The following is a 22,011-nucleotide window of genomic DNA, read 5'->3' as shown; positions in this document are numbered from 1 at the left end:
TGTGGGAATAAAAATATTTATGGTTTAGGAACAAAGTATATTTGCATGAATATATTTATCAATGAAAAGAACAAGCTGTTTACTTGTAAGACATATTTATATATGTGGATTTGTAAAATTTAAAGGAAACTATTTCCTTTAATACCCTTTTTTAACAAATAGGGTTTGTGGTCATTCTGGAGAATATACAAAAATATTTATCTTGTTTGAAAGCAAAAAATGTGATTTAGAAGGAGATACTTTTGCAGGCATAGAGTTATAGATAAGCTAAAAAGTTGTTTACAGCTATTATAGTACGAGTTTTCTTTCACCTAATCAAACATCTTTTAAAACTTCTCATTTCCTAACTTGTTGTCTTATGAAAGTGTTTTCATAAAGATGCTGACTATTGGTGGGGCGTAGTGGCTCACACCTGCATTTTGGGAGGCCGAGGCAGGTGGATCACTTGAGGTCAAGAGTTTGAGACCAGCCTGGCCAACGTGGTGAAACCTCATCTCTACTAAAAATACAAAAATTAGCCGGGCATGGTAGTGCATGCCTGTAGTGCCAGCTACTTGGGAGGCTGAGGCAGGAGAATCACTTGAACCTGGGATGGGGAGGTTGCGGTGAGCCGAGATCATGCCACAGCACTGCAGCCTGGGTGAAAGAATGAGACTCTGTCTCCGAAAAAAATTTAATAAAAATAAAGATGCTGACTATAGTGAACTCATTCTCCTCTTTTGTTTGGGAAGTATCTGGACACATTTGGTTAGGTCTGAGTGAGAGGCACGATAAGGGTCAGAATTGTGTGTGGTATTATTTTGGCTGTGTTGCTTGAGATATTGCTAAGGCTCCTTCCTGTTTGCATGTTCATGTATGGGTTTTGGTAATGGGGACCCCTGTCTCACATTCTTAGGAATGGCCCAATAATCTGTATAGATACCCTCTTCAGAAACCAGTAACAGCCTGTAAATCTTTTGAGATAGGGCTGAGCTTGCACATTTTAGCTGACTTAGCTTACCAGACAATAGACACCATATACATGGTGACTTCTCTAGTGTGCCCCGATGTTTTGCTGACTGACCGTTAATGCCTTACCTCTCATGATGTACATCATTGACCCTGGGAACTTGTAGCCCTCAGCTAGACTGGCACATCCTGGCATAACACATTTCTCTGTCTAGTAGTTTGAACATCACATGAAGCAAACCCTTACTAGTTTGAATTTCACCAACATCTTTAATAAGAAATTAGCTCAGCAATTATTAATGTAAATGAAACTGAAAAGGGGAGTAAATTAAGATATAATTTTAGAAAAAATATTCAGTATTTATTCAAGGACAAGCATGCACAAAGGACCATAAATTTTTAACCTGAGCTTAAATTTCTGTATGTCCTGAGTAGTTATTGATACTGGTGGGCTTGGGACGGTCTCTAAGATAAGACTATTTCTTTAACCATTGGTCTATAGTTCTAATTTATTTTTCCTAAATCAGGCTGACCTGATTCTATGGACTTTTAAAAAAAAACCATAGAGAGATATTGACATGGTGAATGATTGACCTTCAGAAATTACCAAGTGTGTATCTGCTATAGCTAAAATAGAGGCTCTGTGTGTATATGTGTTTTCAGCAGCAAGTACTCTTGAGGTTGTTAGTATTTCAGTCCCCATGGATTCTTAATAGAAGGACGGCTGTTCCATTATCTTGTACAAATATTTGGCAATGGAATTCCCTTATTTACTAACTGTAAGTAACATAATATTTTTAAACCTCCAATCACTGGGAAAGGAAAAATAAACAACTGCCATAAAGATACTTAGCACTGAAAGTTTGCAGAGTTTAGTATTTGACAGGATAGAGACTGGAGTTTATCATTTATCATTTAGTGAATGTAGGCCTTTCATCAAACTTTTTGTTTATTAGAAGTGTTGGCTATGTAGCATGTAGATAGGAGTCAAGAGGCACCATGTTTTAAAATATTAAAATGTCCAGTAAAGTATGTTATATTTTGAAATAACTTTTAGTTGGGGAGAGATGAATCACAGGTTGTATCAATTTTACAAGATAAGCAAATCTGACTTTTGTGGTTTTAAATCATGTTGAATGTTACTTATGAAAAAACTGTCTGAGTTTTTAGTTATAAATTCAGAGAACAGTAAGTTAAAATAACTTTTATGTTGTTTATACTTTTTACTTTTCTTTCAGTGTAGCAGATTCTTATTGAGGGGGATTCTGTGACACTTGGTTAATTATCTGCTTGCTTGCACAAAAAAAACTTATGTAAAGGTGTTCAAGGAAAACATTTCAATTCTTTTAATGTAAAAATTCTTTTGCAGTGGCATTTATATAGAAAAACAGTTTGGAAAATAATTGCCTTTTCTATTTGTGGTGAGTTAGATATAGGGTTTTTTGTTTTCTTTAGATAATGTATATCATAGAGTCGTTTCTTTTTGAAGGTGAAAGGAATGAGGGTGTTAAGCTTTATGTGTAGAGAGTATATTTTCTCTAAACATGCTCTTAGTAATTGAAGGTATCTTTTCTTATGTTTTTCAACTGCTTTTACCAAGTTTAATACTTTCCAAAATATAGGCACTCAATATATTGATTGGCTTTGTTAGAGAAGATTGCTTTTTTGTTTTCATTAGATGAATAAAAGTTAGAAATGAAAATTTAAAAAAGTCAATTTTCCCCAAAGTGAAAATTATTGGAAATATTTAATACAAAAGCAAATATTGTCTTTTTAGAAAGTTTGTTAATACCCATTATTAACAGTAAAGAAGTAAAGATGTAAAAAGAAAAAATTCACTTTCTCATTCATTGAGATGCAATAGAATACAAATAAACAAAATTCAGACTATCATTGAATGAAATTGACAATAACAGAATTCTAGGTTCTATGATTTTGTGACTGAAATGAATGAACATGGAAAATAATTCAACTCACACTCATTTGAGCAAACAGTATGTATAGGCTTTTTAAATTTTTTTTGAGATGGAGTCTCGCTCTATCACCAGGCTGGAGTGCAATGGCACCATGTTGGCTCACTGCAACCTCCACCTCCCAGGTTCAATGGATTCTCCTGCCTCAGCCTCTCTGGTAGCTGGGACTATAGGCGTGTGCCATCATGCCTAGCTAATTTTTTTTTTTTTTGTATTTTTAGTAGAGATGGGGTTTCACCATTATGGCCAGGATGGTCTTGATCTCTTGACCTTGTGATCTGCTCACTTTGGCCTCCCAAATGTATAGTTTTAATGGGCAATATTGCAGAAGAAATTCACATTTCAAAGCAGGGTCTAGCCTGGGTATACATTTTTTATATTTTTGTTATACCATTTCTATTTTGAATTACTGAGGATACATTTAGGGAAAGGAAGACTGTACCTGAGCAGTTAGAATATTTCCAATCTCCACTCACCTCCTTTGCCTCCCATAACCCTGAAGTATAATTGCGCCACTTACAATTTTCTATGTAAAACATATTTAAAGTCCTTCAGCTACCAAGTCTTTTCTCTTTGGTGTCAAAGGCTCCAGAGGGCTATTGTTTGTTTTAATTTTGTTTTTACTTTTATCAGTGTGCTCCAAGCACATAATTTAGAGAGCTAATTTAGTTCCAAAAAGCTTATGATAAAACATTGCAGTCAATTCATCCTGGCATTTTCCACACCCATGAGGCAATTGCTTTCAATTTTGTTTGAGCAGATTCCTTTAGAATTTACTTCCATATGTCTAAATCATATATTTATGTAACTCTTCTTTTAGTTTTTAGTTTTGGGCACTATCCATTGGCTTCCCCTTATGGAAGATGAAGAACTGGCACCCTTTCCTGCTGTGCCTCACCCACCATACTTCCTATCTCACCTCAACCCAGACATTTCATAATTTTGGTTAGATTGGTGTTTACATGATTATGACCATGTAAATGCTGTTTACAGCTGGGTCTGATAAAGTACTGGGTTTACATTTTCTTTCTGGAATGATCTGTTGTTTTTCTTGAAATTCATCAATTTCTTTGTCTTGTTGTTTTATGTATTTATGTTTAATTCAACTCTGAATTACTTCCTTCTGGTGTAAGTTTTTTCTTTATATAGTTAAATATATTGGGCATTTCATCGAATATATATATATGTACATATATCTGATGATATATACATATATATGTACATATATCTGATTATATATATATATAAATCAGAACATTCTAGACCTGCTCCAGCCTAGGCCTCCTGAAGCTATTGCTTCAGGTAGTAAAAGTATATCCCATGATATTCCATTCTGGAATTTCCTTTGCCTCCCTTTTATTTTAGAACCTCTGTTTCCTGGATTCCAAGTCATTGTCCTTCTCTGTTTAGTCTCTCATTTTAGGAAGCATGTCTTCCAGTAATTTCCGGAAAAAGCATTCATAGGAAATTTTTTAAAGCCTATATGCCTGGAAATGGCTTTATAAACCCTCATGCATTAATTCTGATGGCTATACAATTCCAGATTGGAAATAACTTTTTTCCTCAGAATTTTGAAGACACTCATTTGCTGTCCTTTAGAAGTCCACTGCTATTTTGGTTTGATTTGAGTCTTGAACCTTTGTAGGAAAGGTATGTAAATTTGGCCTTCAATTCTGTGTTTCTAGTACTGTACTTTGTCATCTACTGTACCTGCTGTCCCCAATCCTGACTCTCTATTTTAATGTCTCCGCTTCCTCAAGCATCTCTATTGCTGAAGGTAGGGTAGTCACCCTGCTGCATAGGATGAGAGAGGGGCCTGTGTTTGGGGGAGGTCTAACTTCTTCCTAAGTGGGGTTTTCAACAAGTCTTTCTCTCTTTTTCCCCACCTCAGGGCTGCCAATACCTGAGTATTTTGGGGACTCTGTGATGTGAATCAGGTTTTCCCACTATTGCTTTAGCATTCAGCTTTTGGGGGACTGCTGAGAAATTTGCCACTCTGCTCTCTGCTTTGCACTTTTCCAAAATATACTTGCTGTTGTCTCTTTTTCCTTTTTTCAGTTTTCTCTGGGATTATGCCTTTTAAAATGTGCCTTTACTATTGTTTTAGTGAAGTTTCAAGGGAAGAAGTGATAAGGGCAAGTGTTGAATCTGCTTTCTTTAGGGGGGAAATCCTAGGGGGTGGTAGTATCTGGGAAGCAGATCATTTTTATAAATAAATATTTCTTTAAGAAAAGGGCCTTCTTTGAGATTTTACTATTTTGTCTGTGTACATATAGTGATGTGAAATAACTTTAAATGTGGGGGGAATTAATCCTCTTTGTTTCTACGAGGGGATGCATTTACCCACACATCCCCAAGGGCTTAAATAGGAAGGTGGGTGTCAAGCCCTTCCTTTCCTTCTCAGATACTTCCAGTGGACAAAGGGACTAGTAACATGTCATTCTGGTCATTCTGTGACCAACCTCAGTTTGTTTAAGATAACAGACAAATTGATTTCACTACTTTTAAAAAAGAAGTTGCATTCCCCACCCTCCACACCCATCCTGCTTTAGTTTTATAATAAAGATGTTTTGGAAAATACCAAATACAGTCTCACTGGACAGGGATTTTACTAAAAGTTCATGTAATAGCCTTTGGGATTAGACACCCTTTTGCGGGGGTGACACTGATAGTCTCAGGAGGATGAGCAATTTTATACACCATCATTCTCATCCTCTAATCCTAATTACCTCTACTCAAGAAATATATATATTGAGTGTCTGCTATGTGCCAGGTAGAGTGGTAAGTATTTAAAACACAATGATACCTCTTGTTCATGTGGAGTTTATATTCTAGTAGAGATTATGATATGGTTAATAATGGCTACTTTTTAGGAAGTGCTTACAAGGAAGCAGCACTTTACCTTATGGAATATTTTGCACAACATTGCAAGGTAATTTTAACATTCTCACTTTACAAATGAGGAAACTGAGGTGTAGTGGTTTGCCCAAGACTAGCCAATGGATATGTCAAGTAGCCAAAATCTGAAGCCAGGTCTATTTTATTTCAAAGCCTATGTTCTTCCATTTTTACAGCATTTTTTTTAAGTCAACAAGACAATTTCACGGACATTGTTTTATTTAATCTTCTATTACCTAAAACATGAAGGCGCTCATCTTTGAACTGAAAGTTATTTATTCTCAGCTTCAGTGACTTGGTGAAAAAATCTCTGATTGATTACATCATTTAGGGGGTGTATCCTATTATCAGAGTGCTGCGTTAGATGCAATTTTTTTTTCATGCACGTAGGTTTAGGAATAAAACTTATTTGTGGAAAACAAGTTTTAGTTGGTCTATAGTAGGGGAGATTAGATATTTTCAGGAACTCTGTATTGAACAATTTTTCAAAGCAAGTAAAATAGTTTATAATGGAAATAATGACATTCTAATTTCCCATATAGACACACATTTATTCATTCTTCATTCGCTTAAAATGTTTAGATGGTAGTAGCTTGAGATGGGGAGAGTCTGCACGTTACGCCCTTTCTTTCACTTGTAAATTGTGTTAAATGTTTAAAGGCATACTGGATTATTATAGCATAATCTACGGAAAAGACGCTGGTAAAAGAGAGGCAATATTTACAATAGAAATGTGTAGGCAGAAATCAAGGGGAGTCAAATGTTAATAAGACACTCAAGGTTCAAATTAGAGAAACCCAAGGGAATACTGAAATTGGTCTTAGTTGGTAAACTGGTCATTATTTCCACTGACATTCCACCCAATACCCGCTGTGTGACAGGTGCTGCTTGGGCACTGGGGATAAAATAATGTTTAAGAACAAGATCCTTGCCAGCCAGAACTGATGATCTGGCAGTGGAGGGAGCACTGTGACTTGAGTAGGATAGCCAAGTGGTTTATAAGCCAAAGTCTCTGAGACCTGAAATACAGCAGACAAGGAAACCCCAACACACAGAGGGAGGGAGAAAAGTAAAAAAAAATAAAGAATAGGAGGTAAAATCCTGGAAAACAATGATGAGGAAGACACTGTGGCACACTGCAGAGAATGAAGGCTATGTACGGAAAGAGAAGACAAGTCATTATGGATGGTGTTTCACAGACTAGTACAGAATAGCACTTTTTATAATGCTTTCCATTTTCCAAAGCGTTTTCCCATGTATCAAATCTACCTTGATGGCAACTGTAAAAGGGGGTTCTTTTTTTTTTATCTTTATCAGGCAGATAGGCAAACTGACAAGGACAGTTAAATGGTTTGCTAAAGGTCACACAATATGTTTCAGAGCTGGTTTTGAACTTAAATCTAACTCCAAATTCAGAGCACTTTTCATCATTCTAGAAAGAAAACCCACTAGGAGAAGAGAGGGTGAGTTGCTTTGCAAACTAGACTGGTACAGACCATCTCATCAAACCATATGCATTGGGACAGCAAGAAACATGAGGAACACTTGCTGCCACCATCAGGGGAGATACATACCTGTTCCCAGTAATGTTGAAGACAACAAGTGTTTGTGTAGTGACATTGATAGGGATGTACACTTCATACCACAAAACAGCTCAGCAGGAACTATTTAATTCTGGGCTAATTTTGTTTTACTGAAATTAATATTAACGTCATGCTTTATAGATGCTTCAAATCCAGCTCTTTAAATAGCAGCTGAGTGATTCTCAGTGCAATAATCAGTACGAGAATCACTTTATCAAGGACTCAGATCTCACCACAAAAGAAAATTTAGGGGTAGATGCAGATGGTCTCTTTATCCTGTATTAAGGCTGAATTTGACATTTAATGTTTTCCTTGGAATTAGAAGACTAGATGTTTCAGGCTACAGCAATAACAACAAAGAAAAGACAGCTGACCGTGAAGCTGCAACATCATTTTAAAAATATTTTATTTGAATCAAATTTTAAATTTAATTTATTCCAAGAAAGTGTTATAATGTTGATGAAACTTGTCTTTTCAACCTCAAAGTCAAACTAATCAGTGTTCCTGAGTGTTAGTGGAATAAAGAAAAAAAATTATTTTGTATGGGAGAACTGGCATCATATGAAACCATTGGAAATCTGAAAGATACAGTCATTTTGGAGTTTTCCCAGAGTTAAGCGTGTCCAGCTCATAGGAAACTTAGCTCCTCCATACCAATCATGGGCAACATTTGCAGACTGATTAATGACTCCAAGAGGCAGATAATGAGAGAATATTCAAGTATGATTTAAAAGGTTATAAAACCGGTCAAGAAATTTACATGGTTATCCTCAAGGCAAACTCAGGGCATTTCCTATTTTCTTTATAATCATCATCTATGTCCATGTTTTATTGATAAACATATCTTGCCTTTTCAGGGATGCTTTGGTTTTCATTGTAGCCAGACATCTAATATGAAACAAATTTAGGTTAAGAATCTGAGAGATCAAAAAATGTCTCATAGTTTAATTTTTCTCTGGAGTCTCACTGTCTCTAAGGGTCTTTTCTTATCAAAGATTAGAAAAGTGATCCCGTATGTAGTTACTGAACATTTGGTCTCTTTGTAACATAAGATGCAAATATAATATTTTTTATGTCTAGAAATCTCTTAAGTAAAACATTAAAGAAAGTTTGGATAAAAATTGGCTTGAAATACTATGCTCACAAAATTTCTTCTAATCATACTTTTAAGGCTGAAATCTTTAAAGTAAGGCCTAGAAATAACAATACTTTGAAATGATATCTGAATATATTAAAGCTGACCATGAGTATTGCGTATGCCAAAAATAAAAGTAGCCTTCAAACTGAGAGCCCCTTAACAAAATACTACTTTATCCTTTGAACCAACACTTATTTTGAAGCTGTGTTATTGTCTGAGAGATTATGCAGTTATATATTCTTTATTTTTTATATGAAAGAAATATGAAGGAAGCAGATTAAAACTAATAGCAGTGATTTATATTTTTAAATCATAGGAGGTATGTTATGGTAGTAGAAAATCAGCCCCATTTTCTATATTTTATACTCCACTCCCCCTTTTATTAGCAAATATTATGAACGAAGAAACTTTAAGTTTGAATCCTGATGGCTTATAATCCTAATTCAGTCCACTTTTTCCATTTTCTTGCCTTCAATCTACTTCTGCAATCTTTTATTAGATTCATCACACCTTGCTTTTCTACAGGCCATTTTTTCACAAAATTGCCAGAATTATGTTTTTATAATGTACGTTAGATCACGCCACCTGCTAACGGATTTGAATTACCCATAGAATAAAATCCAAAATCCTTTCCATGGCTCAGGATGATCTGTTTCTTTGCACCTCACAACATCTACTTGCATACCCTGTACCCCATTCCATTCTTTCTGTGTGTCAGTTACCACTGTGTTTTTAACTAGCTAGCTCACCATGTAAGGCCACATCACACTTGGTATTTCCTCTTCCTGGATTGCTTTTTTCTGAAGTCTTAACAGCATTGCTTCTTTCTTGTCTGTACTGACTCATTTTAAAGATCACTTTTATAAAAAGACCTTCCCTGATCACCCAGTCCCAGGTAGCTCCCAGTCCTACTCACTATCATACTTTTCTGCTTTGTTTGCATTTATTCTTTTACTTAACAAATACTCATTGAACACCTATTATGTGATGAGGAATGCAAGAAAGTACCTGCCCTTAGTGGAGCTTTCAGTCCAGTGAAGGAGCATATTCACAAATCGTCACTACCTGGTACTCCCACCCTGACCTCCCACTGTAAGTAGAATGGAATATTCATAATTTCATTGAAATTTTATTCCTGCTGAAGTTAGTAGGATGATTTTCAGAGAGCTTGTTCTTTCTTGTATTTTTGCTGCTTGCCTCTGTAAAATTACCACCACGACTGGGCAAGGTGTGACACAGGAACACAGCTACAGTGATCCAGTCCTCCCAAATTCATTATGCACATTCTTGTGGAAGTCACATTATCTGCTGTTTGTGTTAATTTTCTTGTTTGTAAAATGAGGTAGCCTTATCTGTTTCACAGGATTCTTGAGTGAATTAATTGTGAAAGTACTTGATAAACAGCACTATCCAAAAGTTGCTGGTTTTTTCTAATCATAATAATGGTTTTCAATTCCACCCTTGGCTATGTGGGCTTCAAATCTACATTTTTTGTGAGACAGGTTCTCTCTCTGTCACCCAGGCTGAAGTGCTGTGGCATGATCATTGCTCACTACAGCCTCAATCTTCTGGGCTCAAGTGATCCTCCCACCTCAGCCTCCCAAAGTGTTAGGATTACAAACACATACCACCATGCCTGGCTAATTTTCTTTTCTTCTTCTTTTTTTCTTTTTGTAGATATGGGGTCTCATTATATTTTCCAGGCTGGTCTCGAATTCCTGGGAGCTACCTTGGACTGGGTGATCAGGGAAGGTCTTTTTATAAAGGTGATCTTTAAAATGAGGTCTTTAAAATGCGACCCTCCTGCCTCCCAAAACCCAAATGTTGAGATTACAAGCCTGAGCCACCACACTCAGCCGAATCTACATTTCTGATACTTAGATAAACATTTTTATGTTAATCAAATAAAATTAGATTTTTTATCTTCCCACAGAGTTATTTACCCCTGACAATTTCCCTGCTTTGGTGAAATACACCATTCTCCTCCATTCTAAATTCAATGAGTCTAATGCCTTGTCAATTTTCTTTTCCTATACCTTTTAAAATGATTCTTTTCTGCCTATTTGCAAGGCTACCATCTAAGTTCAGCTGCTCACTTCATGCCTCCTCTTGTGCTGCCTTCTAAGGGATCTTCACCGTCCCCCTTAGCCTTCCTTTTTCCAAATCATTGAGAACTTTGCCTTTATTTTATCAGTTTATAATTTCATTCCCCTCTTCAGAACCTTTGACAGATGCTGCCTTAATGCCTACATGATGGATTTAACATTGACTAGTGTATTATTCAAAGTTCACCCTAATCTGGCTTCAGTCCATCTTTCACATACGATCTCTTCTCATTCCTCTTTCTGACCACCCCACTCCAGCTAGATGGATCTGTTTCCTGTTCCCGATTCTTTGCTTGACTTTGCAGCTGACTCTGCACACTTGTTCATGGCTTTTATTTGCCTGGTATTCTCTCTTCTCTTCTTTGTTCCAATCCTCTTCACCTTTTGGAACACTGCATATTTCTCTATTTCATAGGAATCTTGAATTTTTATCTCCATTTCTGTTTCTGACACTGTATTCAACTTTGTGTTATTTTTTTGCCTACGCATACCTTATCAGAATTTTGATATTCTTTTATATATCCCAAGTGCCTTCCCCATAATAGAAACTTACTATATAAAGTGTCAACAGTAGTTGAGATTTTGTTCTATGTTGTGCTTTTTCTAAGAATGCAAAGGAGATCCCCCCAATCCCCATTGCCTAGAAGAATGAGTTAAAATCTGCTCATGGGGCAGAGCATTGAACTTCTTGACTTCACCTCGTCCACTTTGAAAGGAGTTAGGTTCCCTTTCTTGGAGAACTTGATTAAAGTTTATCAAACTAGAACATGTAAATTCTTATTTATCCTAATGAAAGTAGGGGCGTTTGTAAAAGATTTTTCTCAGGAGACAGCTAATAAATTAGGGCTCACTGACATGAATATTAAATGTTATCTGCAGATATTTCCAAATTTGCTGATAATTTCCCCATGTGCCTCTGAGGGGCTTCATGAAAACTTGCCTCTGTTTTCTTGTTCACTAGGTAAACATAATACCAAGTTTGTCTTTGAGGAGCCTACTTTATTTTGGTATTATAATAACAGCATACCTTTCTGTTTTTCTACAGTACTTTGGAAGTTTGCTTGTCATTTTCTGTGTAGAACTGGCTTGTGGCGTTTGGACATATGAACAGGAACTTATGGTGAGTTCAAAATAGATATAATAACAATCTAAAATGACAGTTCAGCCTTTTAAATTAGATACTTGTATTAGTTCATTTTCACACCGCTATGAAAGAACTGCCCAAGACTGGGTAATTTGTAAAGGAAAGACCTTTAGTTAACTCACAGTTCAGCATGGCTGGGGAGGCGTCAGGAAACTTACAATCATGGCAGAAGGTGAAGAGGAAGCAAGACACCTTCTTCACATGGCGGGAGGAAGGAGAAGTGTTGAGCGAAGGGGGAAGAGCCCCTTAGAAAACCATCAGATCTCTTGGGAACTCACCCACTATCAAAAGAACAGCGTGAGGGAAACCGCCCTGTGATTCAATTACCTCCACCTAGTCTGTCCCTTGATATATGGGGATAGGGGATTACGACTCAAGATGAGATTTGGGTGGGGACACAAAGCCTAACCATATCAATATTTTAGAGTAATTTAGGCACGTGATTATTAATTTGAATGTTTATGCTACGTGATAGCAGTTAATAGTCCCAATACTTCTGAAAACTAACATTTTCTTTTCTGTGTCTAAAGCACATTTCCAAACCATAATTTGTAAAATTTTATTTGGTATACTCTGTATATGTCTTTAATTCCACAGGCTGCTTAAACATGGCTATCGTAGACTAAAAATAGTATATGTTCTAAAATAATTTTACCAATTTTGAAGTTAATAATAGAAAAGATTCACATTCACAAATGATTAGTTTGAAAATTCTTGAACACCTACATAAAGCGTTATAAAATGCTGACTGCAATAGTGAACAGATGACTAGGAAGCCTACATCTCCTGTTTGCAACAGGCAGAACCATTTTCCACCTTAAGTAAGAGGTGTATTTGAAGAATTGCTGTGTGTTTAGCACAATCTAGAAACACTCTCACAGTTCCACACTTGGCTACTTGAAAATAGCTATTCATCATTTTTTATCTTTTATTTCAGCAGTTGAAATGGCTGGGACAACTTTTATAGCTAGCTATAAATGAGCATAACATTTCTCAGTCTTAAGATTTTTACTAGTCATGTTTGGCTTACCACTCGCACTTCACCCTTGCACTGATTGGGTATTATTACTTATTAACATTTGCTTACTTCATTGAGGGAAATTAGTGCATTTATTGCTAGTGATGTGATGTCGAACGCTTTTGCATGTCTGTGAATTCTGGTGGTTTTCATGGAGGGAGGCCAGACTTTTTCCTCATAAACTTTGTAGAGTAATTCTGTTTTAGTAAAATGGTGTTTTTCCATGTGTAGTTCTTGGGCCATCTGCAGTAGGAGCCACCCAGGATGATTCTTAAAAATATGCATTATTGGGTTCCAGCCCAGATGTGCTCAATCAGAATGGAGGGGAAGGTGGGGAGGAAAGGGCAAGGACGGGGCATTTGCATCTGTGACAAGTTCCCTGGTGCGTCTTCAACATTTTAAAATGTAGTAACTCTCTAGAAGAGAGAAAGATTATATTTGTTTCAGAGCGAAGGGAGTCATTTGGCAATTGAACAGTAAAATAGAAGTCATTTCTGGTGCTGATGTAGTCTTCAAAGATTCTTTGGTGAATCTACTATTGTGCTTCGAGACTGTTTTGAATACTAAGTAGTAACCACAGACTAGTGGCTACTCTACACACTCCAATTTACATGTCAGTGGTGCTTTGGCACACTCACACATATGTATCTCTGTGAAGACACTCATGCTTCCAATGTACAATGGCACTAAGTAAGTAGAGAGAGTTCCTGAAAAGGTGAAAAGTTAGCTCAGATTCTAACTAGTTTAATATAAAGTAAGAGCTTTTATTAACATGAAAACTCCCATTAATATAGGAATTTGTTTGCTGTCTTTGAAAATCATATTTTCTCCCTGTCTCTGGAAACTTTATTAGGGGAGTGAAAAAGTACTTGGCTCCAGGGAATCAGTTTCTGTGGTTTACTGGTCAAGAGATTGTCTCTCTAATTTTTTTCTGTTTTCAAATGATAAATGTGTCTCCTTGACATTTAAGCCATAGAGAGTACATCTTATCATTAGTTCTGGATCCTGTTACCCCAGCTTTTTATTGTGTTCTGTTTGGTAATTAAAAGGATTTTAGCAATTGGTTTACTTTTTTGTGGATTTTAAACATGGGCATTAGAGTGTATATGCCATACTCATATTTGGTAAATCTTCTAAGATACAGCAGGTTCAAAATGAATTAACTTAAGATGTTTGAAATGAAGTGTTTTGATTTTAAAGTAATTCTAAGAAATATGAGGAAATTGAACTGAATGTATACGTGTTTAGACACTTTCTTCTATTCTGTTAAGAGGCCATCTGCAAATAGCTCCCGAGTCCTGCAGTACTAAATAGGTGCCCACTACCATTCCAGTTGAGGGCACACATCACTGTTTTGCTTTCGTAAATCTTTCCCATTACATCACCAGGATGGAGCAAGGGCTGTTTAAAAGTGAAATGTAAAAGCAGTTCTTTAAAAAAAGTTTGTCAGGTTTTTTTATTGCTTTTGCACTAATAGCAGTGTGAATGAAAAGTACCATTAAAGTTTATTATCTGCCAAATTTTGCAGAACCCAGCCTTTACATAGAATGGGCTTTGTGCTTTTAACTGTTCCATGCAAGGAACCAATCAACCTGTGTGTTACTTTATGACCAGACTTCAGTATTGGTGCCAGAACCTCAATGGTCTCTGTTTTCTTCCACATTTGGTCTCAGATTGATTGTGGTCACAATAAGGAAACAACCTGTATTTATTTTAGAAGGTAAAATTTTAAAAAATTGATATATTAATTAAATCAAGTAACTTGACATCAGATAATCCGTTTTCTGATTATTTCTGTGGTTTTTTTACTGCTCATCTTCTATTCATTATTCCTTCTCTAGATAAAATCTGTCAGTGATAGAGTTTCAGATTATACATTTCTAGATAATTTATTTCACTTGCATTTATTTTATGCCCAAAAGGTTATGAGATAATACTAATTTATGGCGAGTAGCTTGAACTTTGACTAGTTCCCTGAACCTTGTTGAAGGCATATGAACACACAGTATACCCATTTAGCCCATTATTTGGGGGAAAAAATGTGTGCCCAAGTGTTTGGATGTTTTATTGTATATTTCCAAGTAATCAAAAAAAAAATTTAACAAAGGAAAAAAATGAAGATTTTCTGTGGTCAGGAATTTTGAAACTGCTTCTATTGCTATGACTATCTTAAAAAATAAGATTTCATAATAATCCTAATCTCTAGTTCTGTTGGAGCCTTATTTGCTCACGTCTCCCTTTTTTCCTTTTTGGTGCTTGATCTTTGTGTTGTTTATTGAATGTCAAGCTTGCTTTACTAAGCCCAGTCTATATTACTTCATAGATCAGATGGGAACGTCCATCCAGGTTCCTAGAGTTGCTTTAATACTATGTGTGTAATGAGAGTTGCATTTGTATGCCTCAATTTCTCATGGCCCTGCAGTAAAATCATAGCTTGATATACTGACCAGATTTCTGGCCAGTAATGACTGTTGTGTTGTGTTGTGTTGTGTTGTGTTGTATTGTAGTGTGTTGTGTTGTATTGTATTGTATTGTATTACAACAATGACTGTGGTACTGTATACCTAAAGCTCTGTCATGATTAAATACTCTGTAATAGACATGGTGCTAAGTGATTGGAGAATAGAAGCACAGAAATGCTTTAAGAACTGTTCTTTCTTTTTTAATGATTTTTAATTTTTGTATTTCAATAGGTTTTTGGGGAACAGGTGGTATTTGGTTACACTAATAAGTTCCTTAGTGGTGATTTCTGAGATTTTCATGAATCCATCACCTGAGCAGTGTACACTGTACCCAATGTGTAGTCTTTTATCCCTCGTCCCCCTCCCATCCTTCCTCCCGAGTCCCCAAAGTCCATTGTATTATTCTTATGGCTTTGTGTCTTATAGCTTAGCTCCCACATATGAGTGAGAACATACGATGCTTAGTTTTCCATTCCTGAGTTACTTCACTTAGAATATTGGTCTCCAATTCCATCCAGGTTGCTGTGAATGCCATTATTTTTTTCCTTTTTATGGCTGAATAGTATTCCATGGTATATATATTTTCTTTTCCTTTCTTTTCTTTTTTTTTTTTTGAGACCGAGTCTCGCTCTGTCACCCAGGCTGGAGTGCAGTGGTGTGATCTCGGCTCACTGCAACCTCCGCCCCCCGGGTTCACACCATTCTCCTGCCTCAGCCTCCCAAGTAGCTGGGACTACAGGCGCCCGCCACTACGCCTGGCTAATTTTTTTTTGTATTTTTAGTAGAGACGGGATTTCACTGTGTTAGCCAGGATGGTCTCCATCTCTTGACCTCATGATCCACCTATCTCGGCCTCCCAAAGTGCTGGGATTACAAGCGTGAGCCACCGTGCCCAGCCAGTATATATATTTTCTTTATCCATTCATTGGTTGATGGGCTTGGGCTGGTTCCACATTTTTACAATTGCTAAATGTGCTGCTGTAAACACGAGTGTGCAAGTATCTTTTTCATATAATGACTTCTTTTCCTCTGGGTAGATAACTAGTAATGGGATTGCTGGATCAAATGGTAGACCTACTTTTAGTTCCTTAAGGAATCTCCACACTGTTTTCCATAGTGGTTATACTAGTTTACATTCCCACCAACAGTATCAAAGTGGAGAACTGTTCTTTCTAAAATTCTAATATACCTCTTAATTACAACTTTTGAAAAAGTGTAGACAAAATTATCCCAGACTGAGGCTTGACTTGAGCCAAATTATTTCCCTTCTTAATTCTTTCTTCTTTGTTTTAGTACTATTATCTGCAGTTGCTTCAAACAGCAACAACTTCATAGCATTTTGAAATCAAATTAAGGGCATTTCTCTGCAGATGTTGTTTGTTATGTGAAAGTCTTCAGTATGTCTGTGGGATGTACAGTTAATTACTTGTTTGTGATTTCCTTGAGCATTAAAGGGATTTCTCATTTTTTTCCTTAGTACAAAATACCTCTTTGTTTATCACAAAAATCTACACATTGAGATTGTCCAATAACTACATTGAATACTCTGAGCTAAATTTAGGCCACAAGCAAATATAAATTTAAAATAGTATTTGTCAATTATAAGACATTCTGAGTATGTGTGCATATGTGTGTTTGCACGTGTGTGTGTGTGTCAATCTGTCTGTGTGTGTGTTATAGCTGTTGATATTTTGCTTTTTTATCACCAGGTTCCAGTACAATGGTCAGATATGGTCACTTTGAAAGCCAGGATGACAAATTATGGATTACCTAGATATCGGTGGCTTACTCATGCTTGGAATTTTTTTCAGAGGGAGGTAAGTGCTGCAATTTCTGAGGTAGAGAGAGTGAAGTAAGTGGTGCACCTTCACACCAGATGTTTAAAGCTTTGGCTTTGGTAATTTCCTCTGTGCTGAAAAATTAAGCCTATGATTCAGTAACCTCTGGTGCAATTCTTTCTTGAAAAATATCTTAAGTAACTTCATGGCCTGATTTTCTTCCCGTATATACCATTTCCCCTTTATTTCACATGGTTCACATATATTTAAGAACTTCTGAAAAGCTATTTTGCTAAATTATTGTGAAGTTTTCTTTTTATGAGAGTTAACTTGATAAATATCCCAGTTCCAGACAGATAGATTTTTTTCATGACTTTTAGAGCTCTCAATATTTTAAACATAATTTTAGTTTTGAAAAACGATTGTTCTCATTTGGGACTTTGAAGTCAGTATATCATTAATGGCATGATCTGTTCAGAAAGACCTTGGTTAAAATCATAGCTGTGCTGCTTACTATTAAGTGAGCTTCTATAATTTATATAACTCCCTTAAGTCTTGGTTTTCTGACCTGTAAAATAGTGATAATAAAAGTACCTATCTCTTCAGGTTGTTGAGAAGATTAAATGATGCGATTTAATTTAGCCTATGGCTATTAACAATAACATTACAAAGTATAGGTGCGTTTAGCATTTCTTACCTAACCGCCATGTAGCACTGCACCCAACCATCTTCTCAAGTGGGGACTGTATTCAGATGTTTAAAATTTGGTGACTTGAAGTTAACCATTGATCTTGCTTCAAACCAAGCTCTTCTTCCAGGCACTTTCCTTGTGACTGAAGTGACATTCCTGGATGGAGAAGTATTTCAGTTTCCTTTAATTTATCTTAGTGCTAGGCTGCAAAGCATTTGAGAATTAGTGTCTTACGTGATAGATAGCAAGGTCTCTGCTCACTTACTTTGTCCTGGATATGGGCAAAAGTTCAAGTCCAGGACAATCTCCAAATCTGGCTCTCTGTGTACAGCTGTTGAGATGGTAAAAATTATCATTGTAACACAGATTTCCTGTTTATTTAAGTGCTTCCTAACTTTGTTTATTTATTGTATATTTGTGCTAAAAACAACACAAAGAGAAAATAAGCATTAGGAAATTTATAGTAAGTTATGTCAGCTACTGTCCTAAGTAGATGCTGCCCAGAGCTCGTTATTTTCTGGAATTTGTGATGTAGACAGTGATAATCCAGGTTAAAAAACAAAGTGAGTTTTTTTCTGATAGAAGCTCCACCTAGATGGACAATGTACAAGTACTGCAAATGATAGCATACTTATTTTTAGATTTGTTACATGGTAAGTTTCCTCCTCCATTATCATAAGACTATTTTATGTAAATGGAGATGGTGAAGACCTCTGAGAACCTGAGTTTTTTTAAATCCCTTATATTAGTTTGCTATGACTGCTTGCAGATGGCCATCTTCTCCCTGTGTCCTCACATTGTCTTCCATATGTATATATATTTAAATACCCTCTTCTAATAAGAACATCAGTCATATTGGATTAGGGCCCACCCTAATGACCTTATTTTAACTCAACAATCTCTATAAACTCTATCTCCAAATACAGTCACATTCTAAGGTACTGGGGTTTAGAATTTCAACATATGAACTTGGGTGGGCAACCCAATTCTAGAATAACCTGTATTGCAGAAAGCAACTTTATCAGGTGCCAGTTTCCTTTGCTTCTCATTCAGTGCAATTCCATGCACATACTTCAACTTAGCGGACTCTCACTTACGCCCCAATGACGTTTGTTTAATCCGTTTTAGAATACTAACTTTTCAGAATGTGTTTATTTATTTATTTTAACATAGTAGTTGGAGCATAGGCTTGGGAATAGACTGTGCCGCACTCTGGCCTGCAAGCTACTTGACCGTCAAAGGCCTCAGTTTATTCATATGTCAAATGGATGGTATTTTCTAGAGCTTGACACATTAGCAAGAGTAGTACTATCTCACAATATGATATTAAAGTAGACAGGAGAATGACAAGGAGACCTAGACCACAGTAATATATTGGTATGATGTTGGGCTTACTTAAAGGAGTTTTCAGGAAAAGTTTCAGAATAAATTCATTATCTTCTGTTGAAGAAGTACAATTATATACAAATGCTTTCTAAAATAAAAGTAAGTTCAGCACTGAACATTGTGTACTTATAATGAGAAAGGACATTATATACTTATAATGAGAAAGGACATTATATACTTATATTTGAGAAAGTCATTTATGTAGAATATCTTATTTCCTGACAAAGCCATATAAATAGGCTGTTCCTTGCTGGATGGAGTTAGAGAGTTCCAAGAACTGTTCTGTCACCAGCACAGAAAGGACTCATGTCATTAGCAAAGGAGAGAAGTGGATTTCTTTGAGTGCAAGAATTTAAAAAGATGGACTTGGAAAGTTAACCTTTCCTTGTTTATGATTTTTATGAAGTGAAGTCCTTATACTACATATATTATTTAAGGATATTTAATGTCTTATGTAAAATATGTGATGTCAAATTATTGACTAAATTTGTGATGTTTATAGTATACTCATGACTTTGAGAGCAAGTTTAAAAAGGGAAAACATATATAAAGTATTTTTTAAGTTTCTCAAAATTTTAGTATTACCCATAACTTTCAGTAATTCATCATTTATAATACTCTTAAGATGATTTTTTTTCTTTTTAAAAATCAGACATTTAGGCCAGTGTAACAACGCAAAATACTTTGTGGTATTTTCATTGTTTCCTTTTGCATGAGAAGTTCAGAATTCTTCAAAATTAATTTTAGTTAAATTTTGAAATGGTGGGGGATTGTGATATTTTATGATGCAATGTCAAACCTGGACATAGATTGATCTGTTGGACTGCATAATTTGCATAGCCAGTCACTCTTGGCAAAGTTCTCAGTGACTTCCCATAGTCCTTGTTTCTGGCTAGAGGGGAAAGAGCAACCTCCCTCTCCACTCAAGGACAGAAAATTATTCATCATAGTTAATTGTTCTGAATCTAATCTATAGAGGTCCTTAAGCAGTGTTTCCAAACCTTGATCAGAGAAAGTTTTTGCTAATCTTTGGAGAAATGAGATAAAAAAGAAAATATGTCAATATAGTTTTTCTTAAATCCAATTTTATTCAAGCTAAAGGCATACCATTTCTTCTGAGATTATGGTAATAGAATATGAACATTTATTTCAAGAATCTTAGTTGAATAAACATTAGTTGGCCAGATCTATGTTTATTTCTTAAAGTTTTTGGATATTTTACTAGCTGAGGAATTGATGTCTGCTAACTTTTTGTGATGTGGGCTTTGGTCAACACATGTTTTTACAAAGATTGCAGAAACTTTTAATATAATATTTTAATATGTTGGGCAATAGAAAAATTTGATTAACTGGCCCTTGGTGGTTAGAGGTTTAGTGATAAAGATAAGGTGTCACCTACTTGGGTTTGTTAGTGTGTATGTTCAATCTGTTGCTATGTATAGTCACTTGTAGATGAGCTTACAGTTAGGGAGTGAGTCTCAGTCATGCCTGATTTGTTTTTATGTGTTATGGGCATTATTACTCAGAATTCTTCCATTATGCAATCGTTAGCCATGGTGTTCCTTTACTACATTTCTATCATCAACATAGACTGTACATATATCATTAGGTGATGACAGATATAGCTCTGGGTACAAAAATTTAAAAAAACTGATGTTTAATCTCCTATAAGTTAAGAAAATATTTTTGTGGTTTCTGAGGCTGATTAGTGATTTTTTTGCAGTTTAAGTGCTGTGGAGTGGTATATTTCACTGACTGGTTGGAAATGACAGAGATGGACTGGCCCCCAGATTCCTGCTGTGTTAGAGAATTCCCAGGATGTTCCAAACAGGCCCACCAGGAAGATCTCAGTGACCTTTATCAAGAGGTAAGGCCATATATGGTTAATTTATTATGGATAAGTGTTTTCTTAGGAATAACTTTAAAGAATCAACAATATGCCAATGAAATTTTCCTTCTCTGTCTAAATGTAAAAGGCCTTAAAATTTTTCTCTGATATGGGGAGAAGCAGAAGAAAGCTAAAAAATATATAAAAATCTAAACATTAATCACATTTTAGTAAAGGGATGTGGGAAAGACCAGGTTTTGTAATTAATTGGATTTTGAACTGTTTTGTTTTGAATCAAGTTCCTACCGCTTGGGGATCCTTTGAAACAGACACAGGCAGAGTATGTAGCTAACACTGGATATGCACGAAACGCAGGGTTTGGAGTTCCTGGGCAGAATACGTATTTTAAGAGCCTCCACATAGACCACCAACACATAGGAGGGGGAAAAAAGAACCTCTCCAAAGAAAATGCTACCGTGCTACTCTCCAGCTCCCCCTGCTGGCTAATGATTAGTGATGTCAGTTTTGGTTCACTGATTAAGTTTTATGCTCAGTGGCAGTGAAGTCAATCCTCATGTGGCCAGGAAATTTACATACTTGTGTTTTCTGGGAGAATTGATCAGAATAATCAATTACTCCACTTTAGCAGAAGTTTTCCTATTCATTCATTTTTACTGATGATTTTCAGACTTTGTTAGCAGTAAAATTCTATTTTCAGATTAAAATCTAAGACTGCACTGTCCTCTACAGTAGCCAAATAGCTACATGTGGCCATTTGAATTAAAATTAATTAAAATTAAAATGTCTGTTCCTCTGTTGCACTAGCTACATCTCAAGTGCTCAACTGCCGCTTGTGACTAGTGGCCCCTGTCTTGGAAAATGCAGATACAAGACATTTCCATCATCACAGAAAGTTTTGTTAGGCCGTATGTATCTAGAATGGAAATGCAAAATGTGAATCAGATAGAAGGGAAACTGCTTAGGCTAAGGGGTTGGGATCATTCCCCAGATACATCTTTAGTCAAGTACCTGGTATCACAAGGCACTGCTCACACTATT

At 36.0% G+C, this 22,011-nt stretch overlaps 1 protein-coding gene across 2 annotated transcripts in view; it reads left to right on the top strand.

The window, feature by feature from the left end:
* Positions 1-22,011, top strand: part of TSPAN12 (tetraspanin 12) — a 72,511-nt gene that overhangs the window by 32,840 nt on the left and 17,660 nt on the right. Inside the window, exons 5-7 of one of the 2 annotated variants that reach the window (XM_030826490.1) lie at positions 11,691-11,765; positions 16,979-17,086; positions 20,848-20,991. In XM_030826490.1, the coding sequence (XP_030682350.1) occupies positions 11,691-11,765; positions 16,979-17,086; positions 20,848-20,991 (327 nt within the window). The remainder of the gene's footprint in view (positions 1-11,690; positions 11,766-16,978; positions 17,087-20,847; positions 20,992-22,011) is intronic. The other variant, XM_030826491.1, reaches the window with a different exon arrangement.

This window comes from Nomascus leucogenys, chromosome 13 (assembly GCF_006542625.1).
Source record: "Nomascus leucogenys isolate Asia chromosome 13, Asia_NLE_v1, whole genome shotgun sequence".
NCBI lineage: Eukaryota > Metazoa > Chordata > Mammalia > Primates > Hylobatidae > Nomascus > Nomascus leucogenys.
The sequence above is the reverse complement of the archived record's forward strand: the minus strand, read 5'-3'. Positions and strand labels throughout refer to the sequence as shown.